Source organism: Vespula vulgaris, chromosome 16 (genome assembly GCF_905475345.1).
Source record: "Vespula vulgaris chromosome 16, iyVesVulg1.1, whole genome shotgun sequence".
Lineage (NCBI taxonomy): Eukaryota > Metazoa > Arthropoda > Insecta > Hymenoptera > Vespidae > Vespula > Vespula vulgaris.
In genome coordinates this window covers 4,791,670-4,818,936 of record NC_066601.1, presented here as the reverse complement: position 1 = coordinate 4,818,936, position 27,267 = coordinate 4,791,670, and the positions used below count along the sequence as shown (strand labels likewise).

The 27,267-nt window shown below is 45.2% G+C and overlaps 2 protein-coding genes across 5 annotated transcripts in view; both read left to right on the top strand.

Moving 5' to 3' along the window:
• The window catches only part of LOC127069727 (glutamate receptor 1), a 131,949-nt gene that overhangs the window by 92,390 nt on the left and 12,292 nt on the right, over positions 1-27,267 (top strand). For all 4 annotated transcript variants that reach the window (XM_051007105.1, XM_051007103.1, XM_051007104.1 and 1 more), the window contains exons 3-8: positions 1,172-1,299; positions 2,392-2,521; positions 21,459-21,591; positions 22,297-22,417; positions 23,564-23,728; positions 26,626-26,835. In XM_051007105.1, the coding sequence (XP_050863062.1) occupies positions 1,172-1,299; positions 2,392-2,521; positions 21,459-21,591; positions 22,297-22,417; positions 23,564-23,728; positions 26,626-26,835 (887 nt within the window). The remainder of the gene's footprint in view (positions 1-1,171; positions 1,300-2,391; positions 2,522-21,458; positions 21,592-22,296; positions 22,418-23,563; positions 23,729-26,625; positions 26,836-27,267) is intronic.
• LOC127069734 (facilitated trehalose transporter Tret1-2 homolog) lies at positions 2,806-12,440 on the top strand. Its single transcript, XM_051007140.1, has 4 exons — positions 2,806-5,299; positions 8,055-8,314; positions 8,409-9,583; positions 10,104-12,440. Exons 1-4 carry the CDS (start codon positions 5,253-5,255, stop codon positions 10,251-10,253), a joined length of 1,632 nt encoding a protein of 543 aa, XP_050863097.1. The 5' UTR covers positions 2,806-5,252; the 3' UTR covers positions 10,254-12,440.

Below are 27,267 nucleotides of genomic sequence, written 5' to 3'. Positions count from 1 at the left end.
CTCGAACCGGTTTCGAAACCGGACGAGTTCTCGGCGTGCACCGGTCTACGACTCTTTTTCAACAGCTTTCTTTCCGATTAACCCGCTAACTCCTGACCGATCCCTCTCGCGCCACAGCCCGCTTTTATCTCCAACCCTTTCCCCATCGACCAACTTTTCGCGCGTGTCCACCAGCTTTACTCGCTCTTGGATCGCTTCCAAGCGTCTGAATCTGCTCGCACCTTCTCCGTTCCGCGTACTCCACCTGCATACACCATTTTTACCGTCCTCTTTTTCTCTCTCTCTCTCTCTCTCTCTCTCTCTCCTTCCATCCGCCTATCTACGAAGGCCATTTCCCTTTTTATCCGATTTGTCACACTAAATTTCTTTCATTATCGCTCGCACCGATCGAGAAACCCTCGCAAGAGCACACTTTTTCTTTTACCCATCGAATTTATCAACGGTACGAACCGACCGCCTCCGTCCTTTCTCGTCGTCGTTGCCCGACCGAGATGAATCCTGTGCTGTTTAATAAACCTACCCGTACCGTTACGCATTTTGTTATAATATTTTTCGAAAATGCAATTAAATTCCATCTCTTTCTTATGCTTTGTTAAAATGTTCTTAAAAGGACGTCCAAGCGCGAGCATTGTGCTCGTGTCGTCTGATGCTTTTCAACGAATATTGTGTTCCATGAAAGCCAACGCGCTGTCATCGTGGGACGACGCATAATGTTATACGAAATATACGTCAAATACCAACCACCTTTCGCGTACGTTCTCCCACTCCGTCTCCCTTTCCATAACTTACCAAACGATTTTCACGCAACCTATAACGCGTCCCCTCGCTTCTTTGCCTTTTACACGACAATGGGCGAACGAACGTAGGCGAACGAAGCGTTGTATCCGGGCAAACCTTTCATCTCCGCGTTTGTACTCAACGTCGAAATTATCGACGCGGATTCGTATATTTTATTTTTCGACTGGTGGCGCTCGAGCGTCGAGCGAGATCTTTGCCGAAAAAATTCGTCGTTTTCTTCGTGGAATACGAGAACGACGAGAGGGCGACGACGAGACGCTACGGGATATCGTCTTTTGTCTTCGTTGAATGAAACTCGAACGCGTATCGCGAAGAAAAAGATGAAAAGAGAGAATGAAAACGGAGAGACTCATCTTTCCATTTCTCCTTACAGTTTGCACTCAATTCAGCAGGGGCGTGTACTCGATCCTGGGCGTCGTCAGTCCGGACTCGTTCGACACGCTTCACTCCTACAGCAACACGTTTCAGATGCCCTTCATGACGCCCTGGTTTCCCGAAAAGGTAAGGGGTCATCGACTTTCCCGCGAATTCGAAACTAGGAATCGACGATAAATTCGAATTTAACGTGAGAATAAGCACGAATTTGGCGGCTCTCTTTTTCCGAATCAATCGAAGATCGATAAACGGCGAAGCGCGTGCGCTCCAGCGAACGAAACTACTTTTTCGCCGTCATTTCGCCGATCGGTCCGTGCCAAATGACGTTATATACGCCACAACGAGTGGCGTATAAAACCATGGGGCCAACGCGATTCGTCGGATAACGACGAAAAACGAGAAAATTCGCAAATGTCGCAAAGAGTCAGCCGCGTCGAAGGATCGCTCGGTTCTTCTTTGCGATGCCTCTGCGATCGATATTTTTGTTCGCGGTCGTAACGAACGTGAAACCGTTAACGAAGGGCACAAAGAGAGAAAAGAGAGCGAGAGCGAGAGAGAGAGAGGTGGAACACGAGCGGCGCATCCTGCACGGCAATCAGATACGCATAATAGGATCGTTCGTATAAATAAATGTATACGTACACGCGTGGACGTGCAATAGTCGCACGTATACGCGTCTACGTACATGGATAGGCGAGCGACGCAGTAATACGCGATACGCGCATATTACAATTTGAATTTCCAAATGAATTGGCCGGCCGAAATTTATCCAGCCGAATCGCGACACGTTGCATTTATCGCGCCGATATCCAACGGTTTCGAAACCGATACCGTCTCTCGCTCGTATGCGCCAAATTTATACGCGCCTGTGAAACGTACTCGTGATACATGTAAACGCATCGAACAGGTTGAATTCACATAGACAGCACACGCGGAGGAGGCGTCCTAGGCGAATAAGTTTCGTTAAACGCGAGACTCGTGTTAGTGTTTTTACCGTGATGCGCAGAGATACGATCACGCGCACGCTTAGTAACGAACGTCGATGTCGTTTAAATGCTAATCTCGGTGTAATGCTGATTCGATGGCTCGTTTTTTTCTTCCTCCTCGTTCGTATCGCTCTGCCGTTACGCTCGCGAGGAATCTACGACGAATCGATCTTCTCTCTCCGCGATTTACGAAAAGGGAAGCAGAAAGACGAATGATTTTTCTCGTTTCCAGGTCCTCACGCCATCCTCCGGTCTCTTGGACTTTGCCATAAGCATGCGTCCGGATTACCATCGTGCCATCATCGACACGGTGCGATACTACGGATGGAAGAAAATCATCTACCTCTACGACTCCCACGACGGTGAGTCCTCGTAACCTTTGACTTTCTCATGCATTTCTCTTCTAGTCCGTACGCTACGTGCTCGCAGCTTGTGTCGGCTCGTCCACGACCTCTGTTCGACGTGTGTACGCGTGTACGTGTGTAAAGGAGATACCCGAGCGTGCACGTCACGCGCGCGTACGTACTCGCGAAGCTCCATCGCGGTTGCAAAAATTCCAATTCTCATCTTTCTCAGCTCCCTTCTCTCCTTTTCCCCTTTCCCCTGGTAATCTTACTTTTATTACCTACCATCGAGGCAGGTACCACCAAGTCGGGTCTCCGGTGGGCAACTTCCTTCCGGCGGATATCACAGCGAATCGGTATCTACGATCGCCCGTTTCTTCTGCTTCGGCCTTATACGCGCATAGGCACTTACTTACGTAGAAACGCGAGCTAAAAACTCTGCGGGATTTTAAAGTAGAAAATACTCCAACGCGTACGTACTTACCTACGCGCGTACGTTCTCCTTTTCCTACGGCTCCTTTTTTCCCGCGCGAACGAAACCAGAGAAAAAAAGAATCTAGGTTCGCGTCACTCGGTAAATAATAATTGAGAAATTCTCGTTGAAACGAAGACAAAGCGCGACACCAATGTCAGGCACGTAAGCGGGGAAGGTCGAACGAATCTCGGGCGAGGCTTGAAACAAGGTTTTTCCTTTTACTTTCGTTATTCCTAGCGTAAAACGTAGAAGAGGTTACGTTGGCCGTTGCGACATAGACACATAGAGGCGCGCTTTCCTTTTCCTTTGGCGAGCTCATAAATCTTTAAAGTTCCGTAAAACATTAAAGGTTTCAGCATTTCGATCTACTCGATGATACGTTGAAAACCGGTTTAACGGGTTATCCTCGCTTACGATCGAGAGCGCATACCTACTCGTGCGATCTTAATTATTACCGCATCCTCTTTTTAACGAAATTCGCGGACCTAATTCGCCCTATTCGTTGGAGAAAATGACAGAATCGGGGAAAATTTGAACGAGAGATTTGTACCTTCGTCGTTCTCGATAGAGAACCCGGAGAAAGTTCGGCCAGGCGCAACGATTGTTATCGGCTCGTTGGAAAACGTCTAATGAGTTTTCTTTTCTTCCGGATATCATTGCCTCATCGCGCACGAAGGAAAGTCATCGAGAATTCCGTTGTAGTCGAGTAAATAGCTTTGCTTCGACGAACATCGAGAAAAAATGCTTCTAGCATCGTTCGAGAGGCTGGACTGTATAATTAGCTGATGCAAATGCGCTACGAGAAGCTTAAGGAGTCTCTCCTTTTGGTTTCGGCGCGTTCGCCTAGGTTCGGCCTTTCTCCATTTCCTGTTCTAGGAACTACGTCAAAATCGAATAGTTGTTGCTTTCGTTGAAACGGCCATTAGCATCGCGCCTTGCGCGACTATTGCTCAATAAACGTAAGAGCAATAAAGTGGCCGGTTAATCGTAAGAAAACGTCCTCGAAACTCGCGACCTTTCGTTTTGCAACGAATCTCCGTTGACGTTGGAACGTTGAAAGACCACTCGCATATTTATATACGTACGTATTTGATTCTTTCGCGAACTCTAGAGAATACGTTTCTTCGGCGCTTCGTCGTGCTCGAGGAGACGATCGAAACGATTATCGTTTCGCGACGTTGTATCGCGCGAAAACGCTTCGCTGCGTGCGTCATGATAGACGGGATGAGTTTTCCGTAATTTTTCCTGCTTCGCTTCGAGAAGAACGTTGCGCGTTTGTCGAAATGCTGCCAATATCGCGGAGTCCGCTACTTTGGGCGGTGATTTCTCTTCGGGAGAATCCCATTCGGGGAACGTTGACCGTCGGGAAGGTTCAAGGACGGATCGATTCCGCTCTCCGCCTCGAGGTACGAACGTTCGCTTTGCGATTTTGCAGAAATGTCGAGCGTAAAAACGATTCGACGTTCGAAAATTCGAAAATCGATGCTGCGGGTCCGAATTAACGACGCCTCGAGAAGAAAGACTAAAACTCTCGAAGGCAGTCGAAACGCGTCGACGTCTAGCAAGCGCGGAATCGAGCGAATTCCAACGAAATCTTCGTCGGAAGAGATTAGATGACTCGCGATCGAGACGGGGGAATATATATTTAACGGGTCTGTGAGATTGCGTAAGGTGTTTTCGATGTGACTAATTCGCTTTACGCGGGGAAAAAATGAAGAGAAAAACAAACGAGCGCGATACGAACGATCGGATTTCTACGCCCAAAGGAATATGGACCGCCGATGATTCAAGGTCGTAGTGGAACGTAGAACTCGAGCGGTAGACGATGAGTCGGTTTCTTTCGACGAATCGAGAGAATTCCAGGCCGGACCGATCTCGGGTGTTAACGGAGAGGAAGGCAGCGCTCGTTTCTTCGTTATTTCGAAGAAAATCTACAGGAAAATAATCAACGTTCGCAAAGGATGGCTTTGGTTCGCGGAGTCGACCGGTGTGGCGCCTACCGGAGAAGAGGGGATTCCAATAAAAATACGTGCACTCGTACGCGTTCCTGAAGTGGGCAGAACGCGTTCGGCAGCTCTCAGTTTCCTCTACGTGCCTCGTTCGATAATGACATCGACGAAGATATCGGGAAATCGCGCGAATAGCGTCCCAACCCGACTGTTCGCATTCATCTTTGCTTTTTAATAATTGTCACGAGTGTTTGTGTCCTGCTATAAACTCTAGTTCCGTGCGATAACGCTTTTTGCTCGATCTTTCGTCAAAGAGAGGGCCGTCATGGAAGGAAGATCGGAAGACGTTCGCTTCGTCAAAACCTTTCAAAGGTGCTTTTTTCTTCTTCTTTCATTTCTTTTTTTTTCTTTTTTGCTTCTTTTTTCCGTCATGGAGATCGAAGACTTTTACGTTACGTTGCGTACGAGAACTAACGTAAGCGACCGCGAAGCGGATGGGTGAATCGATAGATATACTCGATCGAGCGAAATGGAAACGTCGATCCGTCCCACGGAATTTGGAATCGCATTCTTTCTTTACTCCTTCGAGCGATCCGATCTTTGTTCTCCGCGTCAAAGTTCCGTCGAGGGACGAATCGTCGGAGGGATTGGCGAGGTTTATCCCGAACGCGAGAATACACGACCGACTGGCGTCCGAGAGATCGGTTTACCGACGTCTGCTCGATAATAATCCCCTCGAATAACTCGCTCGTAAACTCGCTAAATAAAGTCTATCGATGTCATCGAACGACAGCCGATTAAATTCTCTCATCTCGCGCATGAAAATCTTGCGCGCTCTCCGACATACTCGTCTCGTCCGCGTATAAAAAAATTCGCCAAGTAGGAAAAGTCGAATTTTACGTAACTCCGTTATACTTCATTTCTATCCGATTCGACGATTCAAATTTCGAAGTAACAACGTCCTTCGTACACGAAGGATTCGATTAAAGTTGCAACGGCGTTCGGTCGACCGTGAACATTGCAGCCAAGAATCAAGTGCACGCTTCGTTTGATCGGATATCAAGAATTCTACGCGAGTAAGTTATACGTACAGACGTATCGAGCAAGGACTATGCGTGGAGAAGGTGATAAACGTGTGACAAAGGGTTCGTAAGTACGCGAGTTTATGCACGGTACGTTGACTCTCGTCGTCGAGAGATCGCAGCCTCTTCCGAATGATTACTTTTCTTTTCGCTCAATTTCCCGTCGGCACTTAAGGAAAGACCGATGACTCCGCGGCCTTGAGAGGGGAATAAAGATAAAATCGAGTCCGACATTAGGGCTTTTCGATATTAGCGAAATGAATTCGCTCTTGTAGAATATTCGGGGCGATCGTTCGAGGCGTCGCTTGGACGAGACTTGTAGAGATGCAAAAGCGAGTCTTATCGAGTCGATGCGCGCGATACGATGCAGTGTGACGTAGAATCTCGATCGTCGGGTCCGATTAACGTGCGTCGACCTCGCAATCGTCTTTGCAATATTTTTTATCGCCTAAGATTTATCGATCGTCACGAATAGCTGATTCAACAAGAGCGACTTCGCGTAACGAGTGAAAACACTCGCGCGGCTAATTGGTCCTAATCGTTTTTTTCTAATAATACTAAAAGACTGTATCAAATAGTACAAGAAAAAAACTCGTATCCTTATCATTATAGATAAAATTTAATAATGTCTCCTTATCACTCACCTTCACGCGTACGTTTTCTTCCACAATTATATGTTCTTACACGATTGTTCGCGATTAGGAAGAACTCGGCGGCCAGTGCGTTTTCTACGAGTTTCCACGAAAGAGCCGTTTGTCTGTCGCCGATCGTTTAATTAATCCAAAGGTTTGTTTGCAAATCGATCGGTCGGTTTTGGATTTTGAAATTTGAGTCTTTCGGGTGAGAGGAAAATCGAGGATATTACGAAAGCCGTTCAAATCGCAGGTTGTCGGCGATCCGATAAGGAAGAAGGAAAATACAAAATATTTTCTTGTGATTCGTATTTGTCGTGGAAAAAGAAAATAAAAAATTAGCGTCACGTAGTTCGAAGCGATGCGAGAAAAATCGGAGAATACAAAGTAGTGCTCTCGGATAGCTCGTAAGTCGAGTCATCGAGAGACACATAAATCCGAGTTAAGGAACGCACGTTTCGGTTCCGGTTTACTAATAACCAGTGCATTGTATCGTTAGCCGCGTAAATTGCCGCGCCTCGAGAGACGCGCGGAGGAGAAGTAGGGATGCGCGTTGCGTGTCTCCCTCTCTCTCCCTCTCTCTCTCTCTCGTTCGTACAGAGAGACAGACGCACGCTCACGTACTTAGGAACATTGGCATCTTTCGAAAGATCGCAGGCTCAGCCGCTCGCGGCTGCCATGCGTGCACGGAGAGCGTGGCGTTTACATATACGTGAAACCGTATCGCATCCAGCTTCCTCCACCTGCTAGGAGATACGTGGCGTGGAATCGAGTTAGGATCCTAGTTGGCTCATCTCCGTAATTTCTCTCGTTCGCTCCGTCGCTATCTCCCGCAAACGTTCCGGAGTCGACGCAAATTCGTACGCGGAATACTCGTGGCACGCGTAACGAATAATTTCCCTCGTCGACTGTTCTTTCCCCTACTTCGTTGTTGACGCGTATATCCGTAGAGTATTCGAAAGGCGCGTATAAATAGGATTAATCGTGGAAAACGAGGGAAATGCACCAAAGCCGAATACATTCGCTCTTTTGATTCATCTAATTGCGGTAGATCGTCGATCTACGAGATAACGACGACGACTTGATATTTTATCAACGGTGATTAGGAATTAGATGATAATGAGATTAGTTGTCGAATAATGGAAAGAATTTGGTCACGTTCGATGAATAGCCGATAATCGTCCAAAGTCGTAATCGCGCATTGTGTAATGTCGCTTTACGACATACACGATTAAGGCGTTTAAGGCAACGTTCGTTACCAGTCGAGAAACTCGTCGCGGCAGCGTATAAATAAGAAGCGCGATAATCTCTTTTATATAACGCTGAGACGTTAGATGTCGAGACTAGACAAGAGTCATCCGCGTGCGAATATCATTGATATTCCTCGTTTTAACTCATTCGATTCTTCTTTAGACTACGTACGTACAAATTACCGGCGGCGAAGAAACGGTATTGTTTCGAAAGGAAAACGAGAGAAGCCAAAGAGGAGGAGGACGCTTCGCGATGTTTTCTTAATAGCGAAAAAGTGGTCAGGGTCGTCGGGGCGACGCCGGATAAGACGGCAGGAGGGACGCAGCAGGAAATTTCAATAACCAGCGAATCTCACGAGATATCACCGAGAAAGGGAATAATGGACGGCGAGATCTGTCGACAAGCATTGATCGGCCTCGTATGTGAGTAGACCCCGTTCGAATCGTTCGAATCGATGGAGCGGGGAGAGAAAACAGTCCGTCCTCGAAGGATTCTATAGATTCTATAATTCCCCAGGTAATCTCCTGGTCATCGATAGCGGACTCCAAGAAGGCTGGAGTACTCCGACCATTCCAAAGTTCACCACCCAGGAGGATCCTCTGCGCGTGAATAACGATCAGATCGCCTGGATCGTCAATTTGATGTACGTTGGCGTCGGGCTCGGTTCCACGATGCCGTTTTTTCTGATGAATCGTATCGGCCGTAAGAAAACGTTGCTCCTAGCCGCGGTACCCAAAATCATTAGTTGGATACTGATTGGGATAGCGACCGATCGAGCGAGCATCTTCTGCGGCAGAATACTCGCCGGCATTGGTTGCGGCATTTCCTATTCGGTATTGCCGATCTATTTCGGCGAGATAAGTAGCAAACGTACTCGCGGTCTCCTAGGCACGATGATGGCGGTTAACTTGAACGTTGGAGTGTTACTGATCTGTTCCATCGGCCTCTGGATCTCTCGATTCACGATGTCGATGATAGCCGTGTGCGTGCCGATCTTGTTTCTGGTAACGTTTGCCTGGCTGCCCGAAAGTTCGGTCTTTCTCACGCGACGAAACGAACTCAGCTTGGCGGAGAAGACTTTGCGATGGGCCCTGGGAAAGGACGACATCGACGAGGAACTCGAGGAAATCCAAAGAACGTTGACCATGGAAGATTCCTCGAAAAAATTGAATTTCCTCGAGACCGTCAAAGAGACGTACAAGAACAAAGAAAACGGTCGAGCCTTCAGGATAGTCTTAATTCTGTACAGTGCTCTGACGCTCACGGGCGGGGCGCCGATATTGGCTTATCAATCGGACATCTTCGAGAAAGCGAACTTCGAGGTATCGACGAATCTCAGCATTATCGTGACCGGTTGTACCATCGTCGTCGCTGGCATCGCTTGCGTCCTCTTAGTTCGCCTCACCGGAAAGAGAACGTTGCTTTTCGTTTCCGCGCCAACCTGTTTGTTCTCTCTGATTACTCTAGCCATCTTCTTCACCCTTCTCTCGGCGGGTTACGACGTCTCCAAGTTCAACTGGATACCCTCGGTATTCATCATGATTTATGTTCTTGGTTATGGATTAGCACTGAATCCAATGCCGCTCGCTTACCTCGGCGAAATCTTCCCGTTCGAAATGAAAAGAGCTGCCGCGATATTTACCTCGCTCTACTACGCTGGAACGACTACGGTGGTAATCAAGTACTATCAGGTACGTACTCTCGTAGGCGGTTTTTTTTTGCCTACGATCGCAACGGGGATAAGGTTTCGCAATTCGGACGCTTTTATCTTTGCTCTGGGCTCCGATAAAGGATAACGCTCGTCGCGATTACGCGCTTAAGGAAGGACGCGTTTGGCAGCTTTTCCGCGTCTGGGAACTCCTTCCGAACGTTTCAAAACCGCACGACGCGCTAACGTAATGTCAAGCGGTATAATAGGATCGTTGCTCTTGCCACGGGTACCGGTAATGCCAGTATCGGTATCCATTCATCTACGTACACCACGCGCGATCGCTTTCTTAACGCGTACGCACGTAATTGCTTCCTTAACGAATCGTATCGATGACTTCTGCCGTCCGTTCTGTGCCGCGCCATGCCGAATACTAACGCTATACGTACGTAGTACACGTGACGCCGCTTCGCCGAATAACAATAAGGGGTGTTGTTGCTTGGAATGGACGAAAAACAAAGCGTAATCAGACACGTTTATTTTTGTGTTTATAACGTTCTTAGGTCACGCAAGATGTATACGGTACGCACGTACCGATGTGGACTTTTACTGTGATAACTATGGTTTTATGGATTCTGATTTATTTCTTCGTGCCCGAGACGGAGGGAAAAACGCTGGAGGAAATACTATTGGAACTGAAGAATGAGAAGTAAAGGATCGCCGAACGAAATTGAGAAATCCGTATCTCAAAATCTCCTTGCCAGAGTTGTTCTGCGCTCGTACATGTACATAAGTGTGATAAAAGTGTATCGTAAACAAACCGAATCCAAAGTTTAGGATTACTCGAGGTATTCTATGAAATGGAACATTTTCCGATCGACGTGTAAATATAAGCGTAGTTATATGATCATCAGAAACGAATAAAAACAAACTTGGTAATATCGGTCGATCGTTCATCCTCGCGGCATCGAGCTTTTCCGCGATACGACTCGATGCCGAACAATGGAACGACTCGAATCGACTAATTATGTCATTATTTCGCACAGAGGCCGTAACCGATATTACTCATCGAACCGAAATCGATTTTATTCAAATGGCAAATTACTTTGACCACTACTTTTTTCGAATCGCTAATCGAGTCTATCGCGGACTCTCCTTTATCCCAAAATAATTAAAATTCTTTCGTTCCGCTCTCCATCCTTTCTCATTTTTTCTTCCTTATTTTTATCTTCCTCCGATAAAATCGCGTTTAATCGAACTGCACGGATCGATAATATAAGTGAGAAAATGAGTAGGTATGTTAGTCATGTACGAATCATAAAAACCGGCTATAAACTCGACTATCGCAATTAATTAATGGCATACTTGAAATCGATGTATTGCGTTGCTTATATACCAAGTCTTACTCGCCAGATAGATCAAGTTCCGTAGATCCGTCGATCCTCGACAAGCGATAGGTACCTATATATAAAATCCCGTTACACCACGCGATCGCAGCTGTTTCGAATGTAAAGTAATTCGAATTCGTTTTACGATCGCGACCACTTTCGCGAATTACCATAAACGTTTTCGGCAAAAGCATCTCGTAGAAACGTCGCGAGTGATCGCGTGCGCTCGTGAGTTACATACGAGTACGTAAATAAACGCGCGCGCGTACATGTGCGTTGGCGCGGGAAGGTGCACTCAACCTACGACAAGATCAAGATTGATAGACTACGAGTTGCAACATGTACGAAGCATCCACTTAGCGGTGCATTATCCGAATGAGAACGTCTACGGCCTGAGTCTTAGCTAATGCAACGCCTGCAATCCGAGTAATGGCAGCCACTTATCTACGAAGGAACAACGAGTAACCCGTGTTAATCGTCAATTTAAAGTCGGCACGTTTGCGATCCGCAGCGCAAACTCGAATCTTTTCCGGAAATCAGACCATCTTAATTATCTCTAATCTTTTATTATCTCTCTGGAATCGCGTGAAGGAAAATGCGAAATTCTAATGATGAAATTCAGAGATTTTCATTATTGAATTCTTTTATTTTCTCTCTCTCTCTCTCTTTCTCTCTCTCGAAGATAGACTAGATTAAATAAAGAATAAATAAAGAAATAAATAAAAACTAGTATTTCAACGAAACTTTTATGATTTACTCGTAGAAAATATCTCGATTCATTGACATTCGATAAAAGGAAGATCGAAAGAAACAAGCGACGCGTAATCTTTCTGTTGGAAGCTCACAGAGATTAACGGAGGAAAAATCGTAAATCAACTCTTATTTTAAGTATAATACGATCGATAATTTCGGGGTGAATAAATAATGAACACGCTTGAATAGCCAAAAGTGATCTGAATCGCGATTTAAAAAATGTTTCATTCTTCCTCCGTGCCCATTAATAAATATTTAGAAAATCAATAACTAAAATCACTTTGTGCCGTAAACGAATATTTCATTATTTTTGTGGCGAGTCGTACACGCGTTGTTGAATCTTGGGTGCTCGCAAGAGAACTATTTGTCGTCTGCTTGTTAGACTACCGTCGTATTCCGGCCGCTACATTATTCACCGTGGTCGTGTAATTAGGAAGCCGGAGACAAGTATATCAACGCGTGTGTCTCGCCGAGATCTTACGTATGTTTATATACAAGAGTTCTCTCTTTCTCTCTCTCTCTTACTCCCTGTATAATGTATTTACGTGTTTTTCTTACGCGCAACGTGCTGACTCGATAAACTATTATTCGTTGTAACACGTGTGATATAAGATTAATAATAGAATTATGAGATATAAAACTACACAAATTTTACAATTCGACAACAAATCGATCGACAAATTCTTCCGACGATTAATTAAATAACATTCAAGCAATTATTATACTTTGATAAAATAAACGACGGATCTGTCAAGCTTATGCGATAAATTTTATTTCCTTGAAATATGTATGTTTGGATTGCAACAAAAAAAGATCACGATTTCGATTGAATCGAGCAAGAATTTTGTGTCCATCGCAGGCTATTCTTCGTATTTTGCGTGTTTTCAATGTTTTCGTTTTCAATGTTCGTGTCGTTTGGACGACAGGCGATGTATTCGATGTACTCTCTATTAACAAATAAAAGAAACAACTCGTTTGCGCGTCCTTTTCAGAGAGAGAGAGAGAGAGAGAGAGAGAGCGAGGGCGGGAGGATGAGAGATAGAAAAAAGTAGATGAAAGGTTCGCCTCTAGACGCGTAGCACACACCGATAATGAATTACCCACTGTTGCAGATCAAATAGTCTCCGCAAAGGTGTTCACGCTGGTTTGGATCGCGTGTGTGACTAAAAAGGTAGTCGACCTTCTCCCTCTCTCTCTCTCTCTCTTTCCTCTCCCTCTCCCTTCTCTCCCTCCTTCCCCGTCTCTTTGCGGATCAGAGATTTTCTCTGTTGGCGATCGGTGTGTCGGCTCGTCAGAAAGATTTTAGATCGATCGAGCTTGTCTGGCTTTTACGCGAGCCGCGTCATCGAAGCCGGTGATCACGACGACGGCAATAATACCAAGAACGCTTCGTTGCGGAATTTTCATCGAATTATCTGCTAGCGCGTTACATCTTTCGCGTATAATTTATTATAACGTAAAGTAATTTCAGTCTGAGGATGAAAAATCTCGTGTCGCGTCGATGCACCGAGTCGAACAATGGATCGGCACGATACAAAGATTACGTAAATAAGATACGCACAAACGAACGCTATATGAGAGATCCTTTTTCATCTTCCCTTTCGTCTACAATTTCCGATTAGTTTTAATTCGATAGCGCAACCATATTCCCTTCGATCGCAACGTTTCTCGTTTGTAAGGGAAAACGGCTCTATAAAGATGGTAGCGTTAAATCAGCCTCGAGATTGCCTTTTATCGTCCGTTTGATCTTGGATTTTTCTCAGTCGCGAAATATTCAGTCGATGGAAATGGCTGGTGTTGCAGTTTCGTGCCTTTGGAAAGGAGCGAAGATTTAAAGGGCAACGTCGACGATGGTAATAAGTTAACATGTATCGGCATTCGAATAGACTCAATACTTTCCTTTGTCGGCGAAGCGATACTGCTCTTTGTGCAGTAACTTACTGTACAATGTACAGTTATTGCCCATTGTTCTTTAGCGATCGACCACGGTTATTTCTATTGAAAATAATAAAGTCTTTTCAACGTTACATTCTATCGTAATACGGTGACAATGGGAGTAATCGTTGAATTGAAATTGAAACAAGTTGATCTCAGTCACGTTGACGGAAGGTAATCAAGCAGCAAGACGAGGAGGACGGAGAAACGACACGGTGGGTTTTTAACCTCTCTAATTAAGGGACGACAAAGAAGAGAGAGTAGGTAGAAAAGGGTGAAGAAGGAAGATGCGTCTCGTCTACGTGTCTAGTCCATGACCCTCCGCCGTCGGACGTGCTCGATGTGCTCTTGCACGATTTGCTAGTCCCTCCTAATGTCTAACGTCGTTCGTGCGCGTGCACAAAACTAGAAGACACCTTTTACCTCGTTTGCTCGAGATAAGGAATTTTCTGCGTTCTACGTTCAAACAAAGATAAAACGCTTTATTGTCTTTCATTCGTCGAGATATTCTCGAATCGGATATGCACTTGCGACGCAATTTGTCTTCGACGAGACAAAATCGTCCGGGCGGAACGCGTCCCGTTCGGACTGTGGCACGACGAACTGGTCGCTGGTTGGACGAAGAATCTCTATCTTTGATCGGCCTGACGAAACCCGACGATTCCGAGTTCCGTCCCTTACGAACGGACGGACGAAATTCGATGAGACCTGCGACGAGATTCTTCCGCAATAAATAAGAGGTGAAACGATCCTCGAGCGAGGCTACAATTTTCCTTCGATCTATATTACAAGTAAATAAATAAACGATAAAAAAACTGCCGATTATTTTTTATCCAATTCGACAAACGTCGAAACGTTGTTGACGTCGACGGTTATAAAAATGGGATCCACCCGATCGAAAAATTGAGAGGAACGATGGACGACAGACGGAAAAGCAATGATGGAAAAAATTCGAGCGGGGATGTTTTCAACTCGTTTAATGAAACAAAGCGATGCCGTGAATATTTTTCCTTTTCGTTCTATAACTATACATAGGTATAGGTACAAATACATCTACGTATACGGATACATCTATACGTTTCCACTATCCCCGCTCGTAATGGATCTTTCCATCCATTTCCATGGCGCGATAGGCGCAAGTGGCAAATACAACGACGAAAAGCAAACAAAGCGAGAACGCCTAGCACTACGAGCTAGTCGAAAATATTCCACCACAGGAATCGATGTCCTCTTGGTTCTAGTCGATAGGTCGCGTATAATGTATATAGATACATGGGTGTAGTACTCGCCTACGAGCTTTTCCGAAATTCGAGCTAATGAAAAAAGCTTTCGCGGATTCTATTTCGAGTAGCCTGAGAAAGCGTTCGCGGAGATCGATCGTACGAGCTATCGCGAGTGGACTTTAAAATCGAAGAGAGAGAGAGAGAGAGAGAGAGAGTGATCTGTCTCTCGGGGAGCCCTTCATTTCGGTCTCCCCCTTTCTCTCTCGTTTGCTCCCAGTGAAACAATGCGCCGCGATATGTCACGCGTACCGAAGTGTTCTCGACGTGCCATTAATTGGAATTCGAACGGACATAAACATCTCTCCCGCGTTGCTCGTTATCGCCAGCTAGATGCACCTTCCATACGGAAGGGTTCGAAAGATGGAAAGAGAAAGGGCGAGAGAGCGAGAGAGGGGACTTTGACGTACGATCCTTAGAACGCCACGAGATTTAACCGCACCTTTCTTTAATCGAGATAAAAAGAGAATTAAGAATTCGTAAATCGCGTAGACGAACGAACGTAACTATACGCGGTTCGAACAGAAGCATCGTGAATTCTTTATTATTTACTCGGACTTTGATTCCAGGAAGTTCCGCTAATAGAAATAGGAATGTGATTCGTACGCGTAGCTATTTAATGATTTCTAATAGTCGGTTAATCGGTATATCGAACAATCTGTTTCATGGATTTCTCGAGATCGTCCGGAATTACGATTTATTGACAGACTGATCTTTGAATGACACAAATTGAGCATGTAGTGAACTACAAGAGGAAGAGAGAAGTCGATTGCGAACTGTAGAGAGGGGAGGGAGAGAGAGAGAGAGAGAGAGAGAGAACAAGAGGAAGGGAATACGGCCGAGGTAATGGAAATTACTGGCAGAATACGTGGCGTCCGTGCCGATACCTATTCCGGATATTCGATGATTATACGCCTCGTGTATACGGATATACGCGAATATACAGATCTATATCCATATATACCTACTATATGCACGGAAGATTCTCCTAAACATGGATATAGTCCTTTGCCAATTTTCGCCCAACGTTCGAGAATCGACCTACTTTCATTCTTCGACCTTTCTCGCGCGATTCACGATATCGTTGGAACTCCTAGACCCCGATCTAATGACGTCTTTGCGAGTACTCCGGCAAAAAAGTTGAGTAGATACAATCTTCGACGATCGCTAAATTTATCCGAAGAATAGAAAATCGATTAAAGGATTTTCTCGCGTCGTTAAGTGTCCCCCATCACGGACAATACAGTGCTACCTCGCGCAATTATCTTCGATTTGTTTCTTTAGCGAAAAGCTTCGCTACCCCGTAGATTTTATTTCACTCGCGATTGCTAGGTCAGCGTTCGATCATTAATCAGGCACATAAACTTCCACGATCGCGCGGAAGAAAGCGTTACGTTAATTAACCGAATAACGTTAACGACTCGAGCGCCTCTTCGATCTTAAAGTACTTTTATCGTTGATTCTTGACTCGATATGGCCGACGAGACCAAAGATGCCTTTCGAGTTCGAAACAACGGTAATCAACTCTTTCGTGTGTTTTACTGCACGAGTAGTCGATGTGCGTGCGGGCAAATGGAAGATTCGAATAACGCGTAACAAGTGCGTTCGGCACCCATTGTAGTCCGGTCCAATCGGGACAACGTTCGTGCGTTCGACGATAAACGCTATAAGATCGATCGAAACGAGAGCATCGTCGTAACGCGTGAGAAAAATACGAGGGAATATCTTTGTTGGAGTCTTTACGATTCTAAAGGTGAATCTCTGAGAAACTTGCTCGATTTTTCGAAGAACCGTTTACGAAGCATTTCATCTTTCGAGTCAAACTTGCTATTGTTGGTTTAATCTTCGATTGAAAAAAGAATCGGAGCGTGTAAGCGACGTTGTCCGCTTTTGTCGATTCTTTCGGATGGAAGAAAACGGCGTTAAGCGGGTCCTCGCTGCTCCTCGCCGTAGATACGTAAAGGGCCAAATTCGCGCTCGATTGTAATCGATTATGCATTTTCGTATTTATTCGATGTTAAATCATTTGCCGAGATGAGAATTGCACCCATCGTGCCAATGTAAATTCGCGCGATATTCGCGAGCGCTCATTATGCTCTCACAAGGGATCTCGATCGTTGGACGAGAGATAGGTACAGTATAGCTGGTAACGATAGTTCCTTCCGCGTTTAGAATTAATCATCGTTAATAGAGCGTGTTGACCGGGTGCATACATTTTGTAGGTGGTATAATGGTCACGTGCCAGAGAATTGAAACAGTGGATTGGCGTGGATTTCCGTGCCAACCGTTTTCAGGGCTCGGACAGCGCGAGCAGGCTTAAATCCTGTTAAGCCTGAGTTAAACGCCGTCATACCGCCCTGCCATTGTCCCATCGCGTACGTTCGGTCTCTCCGACCCTTTTCCACTCCCTTTCGCCCTCCGCGGTACACATCTATTCGCTAGCTAAGGTAAATAGAATATCTCTCGTTGCGACGTGTTTCCGTCCGCGGAAATTACAATTTTCCTCGAGATGAGACTATTCTTCGGAATCTTCCTTTTTGGTATCCATGGCGTCGAGCGTTTTAACGGTACGATGTGCCTTATGGGATCAATCGGTTTTAAGCCGAGTACGAGATGCGAGAGGGAAGGAGAAAGGAAGCCGATGTCACGTCGATCGATACGTAATAAACTCTCGTCCGATTCTCGACTTACCGAATGCCGTCGTTACTTCGAGATTTACGTCCTCGCTGAAAGATATTTTTATCCGTGCTCGCATTACGTTGGCCACTTATCTTTCCAACGCTAAGCCAGGATGAACGCGAACGCGCGCGTGTCCTGTACCTCCGCGTTTTGCTCTGCTGTCTTGTCGGGACGTGCGTACAACGAGGTCTCTCTCTCTCTCTCGCTTCGTGGACAAAGTTTTTAACGAAAAAAATCAGACGATGTAATCTTTTCGTTAAGCCCTGATCCGTTTCGCACGACAATTAGCTTGGAATATTTTTTCGACGTCCCTCGTTAAGCGAATCGATGCTACCGGGAGGTATCGGTATAGGTGCTTAAAAAGTATCGATTTCAACGCAAAGTTAAAACATAAAATGTCCGTTCTCTTTTGCGAACGAATAAGCTCGTTTCCCAGAGGAAGAAGATTTGCGGAAAAGTGCGCATCGTCGTTGGCTTCGCGACGCCGATGGACTTTAAAATGTAGCAGGCAGGTTTGGTTGCCTCTCGACAGTGACAAACGTTCTCGTCGTGGCTCGACGCATCTCATCCATAATTCTCGCGTCGACCTTTGGAAACGAAGGTGCTCACCTTTTATCTTATCGTAATTGCGCATCTCAAAAGCTTCGCTGTACGTATTTCTTTTTTGTTTGCTCCGCGTACGTGCGGCGAAAGCGTTTCAAATGTTAGTTCAAGGTTATTAAAAAATCGCGAGATATTATCGTACCGTCGATGAATAGGCGAGTTCATCGAGACGAGGAAGGAGATAATGCGGTCACTTTTTCCGATGAAACTTTTTTCCCCTTTTTCCTTTCGTCCAATCTCTCGGTCTTCTCTCTCGTCAGGGAAATCATTGCGAGGACGAGTCGCATCTTCGACGGTAGATTTGAAGGAACAAAAGTTCGAAAAATTCTGAAGAATTTTTTTATCCTCCTCTCTCTTCTCTTCCTATCTCCTTCTTCTTCTTCTTCTTCTTCTTCTTCTTCTAGAAACGACTAATAGCTCGGTTTTAAGGCGAGTGTAATGTCGCTTCCTCGAGGGATTAAAAGAGGGAGCGAATATCCGAGATTGCCCTCGGGATGGTTACGAGCTGGGACGCGCTAATCAGTCCGTACTCTGTTATTCGGACTAATCAGACTCTTCGAGCATCCTTGTAACGATGTTCCTGCCTCTGGCAGTGTACGTGTATCCTTTGGGCGAGCAAGACTACGCACTCGCGATCATGCCTTACCTGCTATAGATATATAGACACGTTATATAAATATGTGTGTCTATGTATAGAGCAGCGACGGATAGATACCAATGCGCTTCATTTTCTTTCCCGAGATCAAAGTCTTCGCGACGGTACGTCAGTTTTACGTAGTTCGCAAGTCCCTTTCGACTCGATCGAGAATTAAATTAAATCGGCGCAGGTATTTCCATCCATTCGAGATGGACAACGTTCGTAAAGCTCGCTCGACTCTCTCAATCTACTTGACGTCCTCGCGATCGACGTCCTTTTTCGAAGGGAAGAAAAATGCGAACGGCTTTAGGGGGTGACTCAAGCGGTACTGTACAAATCTGACGAGTGTAAAGTTTTACGTACGATTTCGAAGCGAGACTTGGAAGCAAGTATTCTCTCCTTAAGCTCGGAAACGTGCCGGACGCATATTCGGCTTGCACTCGATCGCTCATTGTCATGGTCGCGAGAGGGATGAGATGCTGCACACCTACTCGTATCTATTTTGACATTAGTTTCCATCGGTCTCGGTGGTATTCCCGGTCAGAGTAACAAACGTGTGTGTGTGTGTGTGTGTGTATGTTCGCGTTCGCGCACGTGTGTGTCTGAGAGGGTGGAGAGAGAAAGGAAGAGAAACCGCAAGCCTCCCGTATGAGGCGGCAGACAGGATTGTTCGCATACCGTGCCAGACGAAATGGCGCGTTTGTCCCTCGGGCCATCTCCGCGTCGCCAGCAACGCCGTTGAGGGTCGTCTCCTCATCCTCGATCGTTCTATCCACGCGCCAGCTATGCGATACCTCGCATAAATTTCATTGCCTCTCGATTCTTTTCCTCTATTTTTATTTTTTTAATCTTCCGTCTTTCGAAAAGCAAGAGAAAATCGCGCGAGCGACAAGATACCTCAATTTCATGTCCATTTCAAGGATTTCATCTCAAATTCTACAATTTCGAAGCAGTCGCAAAGTTTACGATTACGCGAAAAAGTTGATCTCGTTGGCGTCTTCTTCGTGTAATTTTCACGTGGCAATTATCTTTTGATAAATCGACAATCCATGATAATTACGTTGTCACTCGGAGAGCTTCAAAGTTTTAATCCGATCTCTAACGTCGTCGTGAGGCGATTAACGAATGCAAACACGTGCAGCGGTATCCCGTACGCTGTAATTTTTTCTTCATTTTCTTTTTTTTTTTTCTATCCAATCTACGAATCTCAGGAATAGCATTCAAAGAGATGCTATCTACGCGTATAGAAGTATAGTACTGTGCGAATTAGCAGAGACGAGTAGAAGCTGACGTAAACGTAATTTGTCTTAATCGCGTAGTCCGTAGAGACGATTAGCATCGACAACGTGTCGATAATTAGTCACATCGTGGTGCGCCTGCATGTTGAAGCGGAAGCGTAGAATACTATAGAATTCAAGACATATTGGACGTCGCTGACTTCCGCTCGACGATTTCCAACTTCTCTGGATGTTGAGTTTCAACTTCGATTACCTCGTCGACGCACCCGTTCCGCGCTTTTTCTTTCGTCATCGGCCGCGTTCGAAATCGTTCGAATCCTCGAAACGTCGTACTTTCGATGTACTCGTTAAACGCATCCTAACTTGTAATGGATTTTGAAGCGCGACAAATGCGACTTCGATCTTCCGGCGACGTAAACGTAATCCCTTCCGTTCGATCGCCCAGCTACTCGTGACTGCGAATACCGAGCATACGTCGAGTACCGTGCACGACATTTATGTGATATTTGGAAAGTTACTTGGATCCAAATTTAGAAGGTAATATTTGCGAAGAACTTCTCAGCCTGAAAAAAATGACTCGAAGGAGTTAAAAACAGATACCTACTTATCACGAAAAGTTATTCAAAATTAATCAAAAATTCGGAATAACTCTCGCTGAAGCAACACTCTCAGGAGTAAAGAATAAAAATTCACGTTTTCGTTCTCGACGCATTTAGAAAACGTACGGCAGTAGTTTTTTGGGTCAGTTATCGTTACTGGATGAAAACAGAGAGGAAAAGGGTGCTGACACGCGTGGCCAACATCGTGGAAAGAAGGCCGAGCTCGCTCGCGAAAAGTTCAGAGCACTAGTCGAAATACGAGCTGTTTAGTGACGCGCGACTGAGTTTATCACCACCACCGTCACCACCTCACCGAACGAGACACGATCTCTATGCTTGCAATTGCGCCTTTTTGCTCTTTAACTCGGTCATCGATTTCATCGCGAACCACGCGATGGAGGGTACGAGTAATATCGACAGCGAGCTGCTCGTTACGGACAAAAAGAATAAAGACGTCCGATCCGGACGTTTTCCTCAAGAACGTACGATTTAAATAAAAATCTTTCTCTTTCCATTTCGCGCAAATGTTTTCGAACGCTTCGCGATCGGATGCGTTTGCATGGAAATACGACTAACTCGATTCGCCGTCGCCTCGAGAGCACGTAGCGATAATTCGTAATGCTTACGTAAGAAGAAACGACGACAAAGTGAGCGGAAATGCATTCTCGTAGGCAATTAACTGTTAATTAAATATGTAGTTTAGAATCCTTCACTAGACGACATAAAGCCGTCGCCGTGTCGTTGGCTCGTCGAGTAAAGACTTCCTCCCAAATATCACACCCCTTCTTTCTTCTTCTCTCTTTCAGGTCTCCTAAGGCTGCAGCAAATTTATCAAACGTTGAAGCCTGGAAACGAGTCTTTTCAAGTGGAAACCGTCAAGAGGATACAAAACATGTCCGAGGCGATCGATTTTCTCCGAAGCCTCGAAGAACTTAATCGGTAATCGGATATTTGTCTTGCTTGAATCTCGATGCGACGTTTGCACCGATTTTAACGCATACCACGATCGAAATTATTATTTTCGAATGCGAGAGAATTCCGCGTGGCAGGTCGCAAACGCGTACCGTTCCGTCGGACGACGAGGCGTCCGTTACGTTTTGCCGAGCGACTATCACGCGTCCGTTTCGCAATTTACTACCGACTATGCATTTGTGGTCGGCGTGCTCCATTTACGCGATGCAGGTAATCAACGACTGGCCGTAACTGCGAATTCGAATCGTGCATAGGCGACACTTAACGAAAATAAGCATAATGCAGGTGCCTCGTATAATCAACATCGAGCGATATCCGGATCGATACCCGCTCGATATCCGCTTTCCCTCTTCCTCTTGCTCTTTCTCTTTGACGGAGAAACCATAGCGGTCGTTCTAATCCGAATAAAAAGCAATTTTATTCCGTCGACATTGACGCGTTGAGTAGCGCGTCGGTCACCGATGACCAACATTCGATCGTACAAAGTTTATTCGAAACGTTCCTCTAATCGGGCTTGACGTTATCGATCTGGGTGAAAACGATCGCTGATAATGGGACTGATACGCGGCAAGATAATTACGAAATAAGCGAACGCGTATTGAGATAATTGACAATTACAAAAGAGATCGGAAAAGGGATAGAACGGGTTTACTTATTGTCTACTTGCTTCAGATGGAGCAACAAATACGTGGTATTGGATTGTCCAACGGACATGGCCAAGGATATCGTGGTGAGTCACGTTCGAGACGTCACGCTTGGAAGAAGAACGTATCATTACTTATTAAGTGGGCTGGTAAGTCTAGAATTACATGGATTGACGAATTATAATAGAATATAGTTGATCTTGCATTCTTATTCCTTACGATCGATCGATCGTTTCTCTTACCGTTCGTAATTGCCTACGTCTCAGCGGCGATAAAAAATGTTCGTCCGTGTAAAACGCGTCATATATGCTTAGAAACGGCAACGATCGGTTCCGCCAATTCATCAAAGAATGCTCGCAAAACCTGTCTATCCTTGAGACCGCACTCGCTAGACTCGCGTTTAATCGCGAACGTTTCCGATATCGACCCGTTTCGCGAGTTATTATCGCATCGTTATTACGCTACTCGCTTACGCGTAATTCGCGTTCGTAACTCGTGAAAGAAACTATAGTAGCGATATCATCCGATGGTAACGAATACCTCGAGTTCTTAATACGAGGATTATAATCATTTTCCATTTCGCAGAACGTTATCGCTCAAATTCTACCGATGGCCCTAAAGTTTCTCAACGTAAAGCTCCTCACGTACCTACGTAGAATCCGTAGTTTCGCGTGTACGATTTAGGGAGGCAGTTTAGCTTCTGTTTAGCGGTTTGAAGCAAGTTACAAGGAGCAAGAGCCATTACGTTCTGTACCACGCTCGAGATACCGGCAATACACTTGTCCGTATATATCTAGTTTTGCCTCCTTCTCCACTCGTACCATCGTCATTCACCTTAGCCCCGTTCTACAGACGTTTACTAACCCCACGACGCGTCGTTAAACGCCTGACGTATCGATTTCGATGATTCTCCTCGATCGTGTCGCGAAAAGTCGACGAAATAGCAACGAAATCGAATAGGAAACGATAGCGGTTCTCCGTTTTCCTTCTTTCTTACGATAGGAAGAATCAAGAGTGGTAAAGAGGAAAAGAAAAGAGAAGAGAGTAAAAAGGGCTCGGTAGAGAATTCGAAATCCGTCGCTCGAAGCGGACGCTTTGGTACGCGCGTAAGAAACGCCAGACCAGAAAAGGCCAAACGAGCTTCCGGTAGAGAACTTTCCAAAGTCTTTTTTTCGGTATCGAAGCGAGTATCGAAGTAGCACGTTTTCTCTGTCTCTTTCTCTCTCTCTCTCTCTCTCTGTCTCTCTCCCACCCCTCCCTCCCCCCCTCTCTCTCTGTTCCTCTCGTGTAATCAGATAATGGACGATCGATGGGAGAGCGAGGTGATCGAGTACGGAGCCATCAACATCACCGGCTTTCGCATTGTGGACGCCAATCGACCTCACGTCAAGGATTTCCTCCTCGGCTGGCATCGCCTCGATCCTGTCACCAATCAGGGGGCTGGTCGTGAATCCATTTCCGTACGTATAAGCACTGCCATTTCTGTTCGTTTCTCTCTCTCTCTCTCTCTCTTTTTCTCTAAAAGATTCGCTTTTATGTTTTTATTTGAATCCTTTTCACAATATTAACAGGATACGCTTACAAATGAATTTTATTTCGTCCTATGTTTTCGACAGCTTTTTATACGAATGTTGCGTTAAAAAATTGAACGAAAATGTCATAGTAAAAATTGATTTGTACATGCTTTATATGGAAAATTACAAAAATGTGAATGAAACTTGATATTTACAGCGTTTGTAATTCGTATTCGGCGCGTTCAAGAGGAGAATAAACTAGTGGAAAAAATTTGCTACTGCGTTTGGGAAAATTACGCGCGGAATCGTAACGATGTTTGAGCAATTTTAAGTCGATTTTAAATCGATATCGGACTTGTATCGAAAAACGTCATCTCGTATAAAATTTCTACCCACCTTTCGTGGCTTTGCGATGAATTCAATTACGTCCATCCATCTCTTTTTGCTTTTATCTCTTTCTATGCGTTGTACGTTTTCTCTCTTTCTCTCCGCGTTTCTCCTTCGCTCTCTCTCTCTCTCTTTTCGTTGAAACAACTCTACATTTTTTTTCTCCGTCTTTTCCACTTCTTCTTTCCCGTTTAAAGATGCATCCCTATAAAGATTGATCCCTTTGCTTTGCTTTCACGACTGAAGTGCGCGCTCGTTTCGGACGACGAATTTGCAACGAAAGAATTTCACGACGACTGGAGGATAAACTTGCGCCAAGCTCTTTTTACGCCTTGCTCTTCCGCGACGGGATACGCCAACGGATGCTGGCGCTCTTTGAAAATAATTTTATTTACACAGAGATAAATGAGTACTTACGTACGATGTCACGAGCAGGTAATTACCGAGTAACGCGGTCTCGCTCTTGTCATTCAACGTAATCGGTATTTCGTTCCTTTTTTCGCTTTACTCGGTCGAGAACAAAAGGCAAGGCTGGGAAACGTCTTGTCGAGGAAAATTCACCGAGCCGAAAAAGTTCATAGCGCAGAGAAATTGTGCGAGCGCGTGTACTACGCCAAAGGTATGTAGGATCTCGTTCGACTAAAGCGAATAACCTCGCGTAAACGTATCGCATCGATGATGTACTGCTATTAAATCCATCTCAGTCCAGTACGCTACTCGTTCTCGTTTCTCTCACTTCGCAGTTTTTTCACCTCCCCGTATTCTTTTTTTCTTCTTTTTTTTTGTTTCCACGTTTGTTTTCCTCTTGCTTTTCCCCTTTGTGTGTATCTCTCGAGAGGAAACTCGTCTTCGCGCTAGCCAACGACCCTCGAGTACCTTCGAGTGGTCCAATTTGGTCTCGAGCGACCAAAGTCTCGTCTTACCTTGTCTTCGACTACTTCGCGCAGCCCAATGCCCAAGATAATACGGCAAAAGTTTGATTTCTCGTAGAGGAAGAAACGAAAATCAAATAAACTCTCTCGTCCGCGCTACGTGCATACATACATACCTGCATCGAATAACGAACGCAGGGTGTTTACATATAGCTCGTATACACGAGACCAAGCCATTTTTATCGTACGGAATTCAGCCCGCATATTCGCTTACTCGTTACTCGTATACTCGAAACTTTTTTGCGCATCCGATAAGTACTATTTTTCGATGGATATATACCGACTCTCAAATATGTACAAACAAATTAGAGAGAAAGAGAGAGTTAAATATTTTTTGATCCTGTTTACTCGTTTAACCACTCTTTCATAGGGTATTCTAGTTGGCAGAACAGAAATAATAGGATACTTTTTTTAGATTACTTTCTAAAACTATTTCAAGTGACGATTCATATCTTTGCGCGTCTTGTTTTAATTCGAGACATTACATTATATTCAAGTTGCGAGACCTTGATGCCAGCTAAGCGGAAAGCGAATTGGTTGCTGACGCAGTCGGTTCCATGAAAATTACAAAAAGATTTTTATTCCATACGAAGCGCGTAATAACGAGGTATTAACCGAGGTCAAATAGGGAAAGAAATATTTCGGAACGAAGTAAGCGTCAGTCTCTTAACGAAACAACGAGCACGAAAATCTTTCGTTCTGCTTTTAGAAATTCTTATAAAGTTCAGATACGAAATTCGCGAAGCGTACTTTAGCGTTCTCGAGTTTTAAAAAGCCGTCGAACGCAACAGTCCAATCGAAGGTAGGAAAATGCACGAATTTATCTCGATTGGCACAGCTATAGTTTTCGTAATAAAACGAGAGCCCTGTGCGTACCCCTTGGTTGGAAGCTTTCGTGGATCATCGTTCTGGACTCGACGGTATGTTGACAGCAAGGATATCCGACGCGATCGAGGGTAATATCGATTTGGCAGCATTCCTTTCGTAACATCGCCGAAGAAAAATACGCGCATTGTCGTGAACGCTTTTCTCGGCAAAAGCAAGAGGAATGATCGCGCTCGCCTTCGTCTTTTACGATACAGTAAGGATTGGAGAAACCTACTCTATAACGAAGAAAACGAATACGGCTGTTTACCGAGACGTTCGCAACGCGGAAAAGGGTGAAAGCTCCAACTTGGGGGAAAAAGAGATAACGTTCGCGATCCAATGCAACGATTATCGTGCTCGATCTTTATGGCGGACGAGAATAGCGATCGTACTTTCTCAACTTTGGCTCGGTGTTTCTTCTTTCCCGTTCTTTCTCCGCGAGGATCACCCGCTGCGTTCGAGTGCTAGGTTCGATCGTAAATCGAATTTCGACGCCGATATCCAAGAGTACCGACGTTCTTATTCCAGGAAAGGAAACAGAAACGACGACGACGAGAAAAGAATTATTCGGGAATACGATTCTTTCTTTCTTTGACTCGGTGTTTCGCGTTAGGTATCAATCGTTTAATTGCCCCGGTCATTATTTTCCGTTGTCAGGCGCAAGCGGCCTTGACGTACGACGCGGTGTTCGTTCTCGTCGAAGCGTTCAACAAGTTTCTCAGAAAGAAGCCTGATCGGAACAACGTCAGACGGACCGGAAACAGTAGCCAACCAACGAACGCTACGAGATCTCTCGAGTGCAATTATAGCCGTGATGTGGTCACGCCATGGGAACACGGCGACAAAATATCAAGATTTCTCAGAAAGGTATGTGAAAAAAATCTGATATTATACTCGTTGTTTTTCTTTTTCTCTCCCTCTTTTTTTTTTTTTTGAATACAAAATAAGGCCAAGTGGGCGTAGAAAGAGTCGACTTTTTCCAAAAGTCTCGAATCGACGAACGTGGTCCGCAAGATCGAGCGACGACCCGTCGAATTTTCGAAAGAAAAGCCGTACGTTCTCGATTTGCCGCAAATATCGGACAACCGAAAATACCGCGAACCTCTCTGTCGACGTATTCCTGGCACTGACAGTAATTGCCGATGCTTTCGACTACTAACGGAATTCCTTCGAGCCTGTGAAATAGTCGGTATACGGATACCCTTACGTCCAAAGTCGCTTCCCTAGCATTCTTCGTGATACCGTCGAGCATAAAAGCTGTCGATATCAGGCAAATCGTTACCACTCGTGAAATCGGAC

What these genes read in the sequence shown, in the direction of transcription:
- LOC127069734 (XM_051007140.1), top strand. Translation starts at nt 5,253, where the DNA reads ATGGAAGGAAGATCGGAAGACGTTCGCTTCGTCAAAACCTTTCAAAG. An exon ending in TTCGTCAAAACCTTTCAAAG is followed by an intron (nt 5,300 to 8,054) that starts GTGCTTTTTTCT and finishes ATTCTTCTTTAG; the next exon opens with ACTACGTACGTACAAATTAC. An exon ending in AGCATTGATCGGCCTCGTAT is followed by an intron (nt 8,315 to 8,408) that starts GTGAGTAGACCC and finishes ATAATTCCCCAG; the next exon opens with GTAATCTCCTGGTCATCGAT.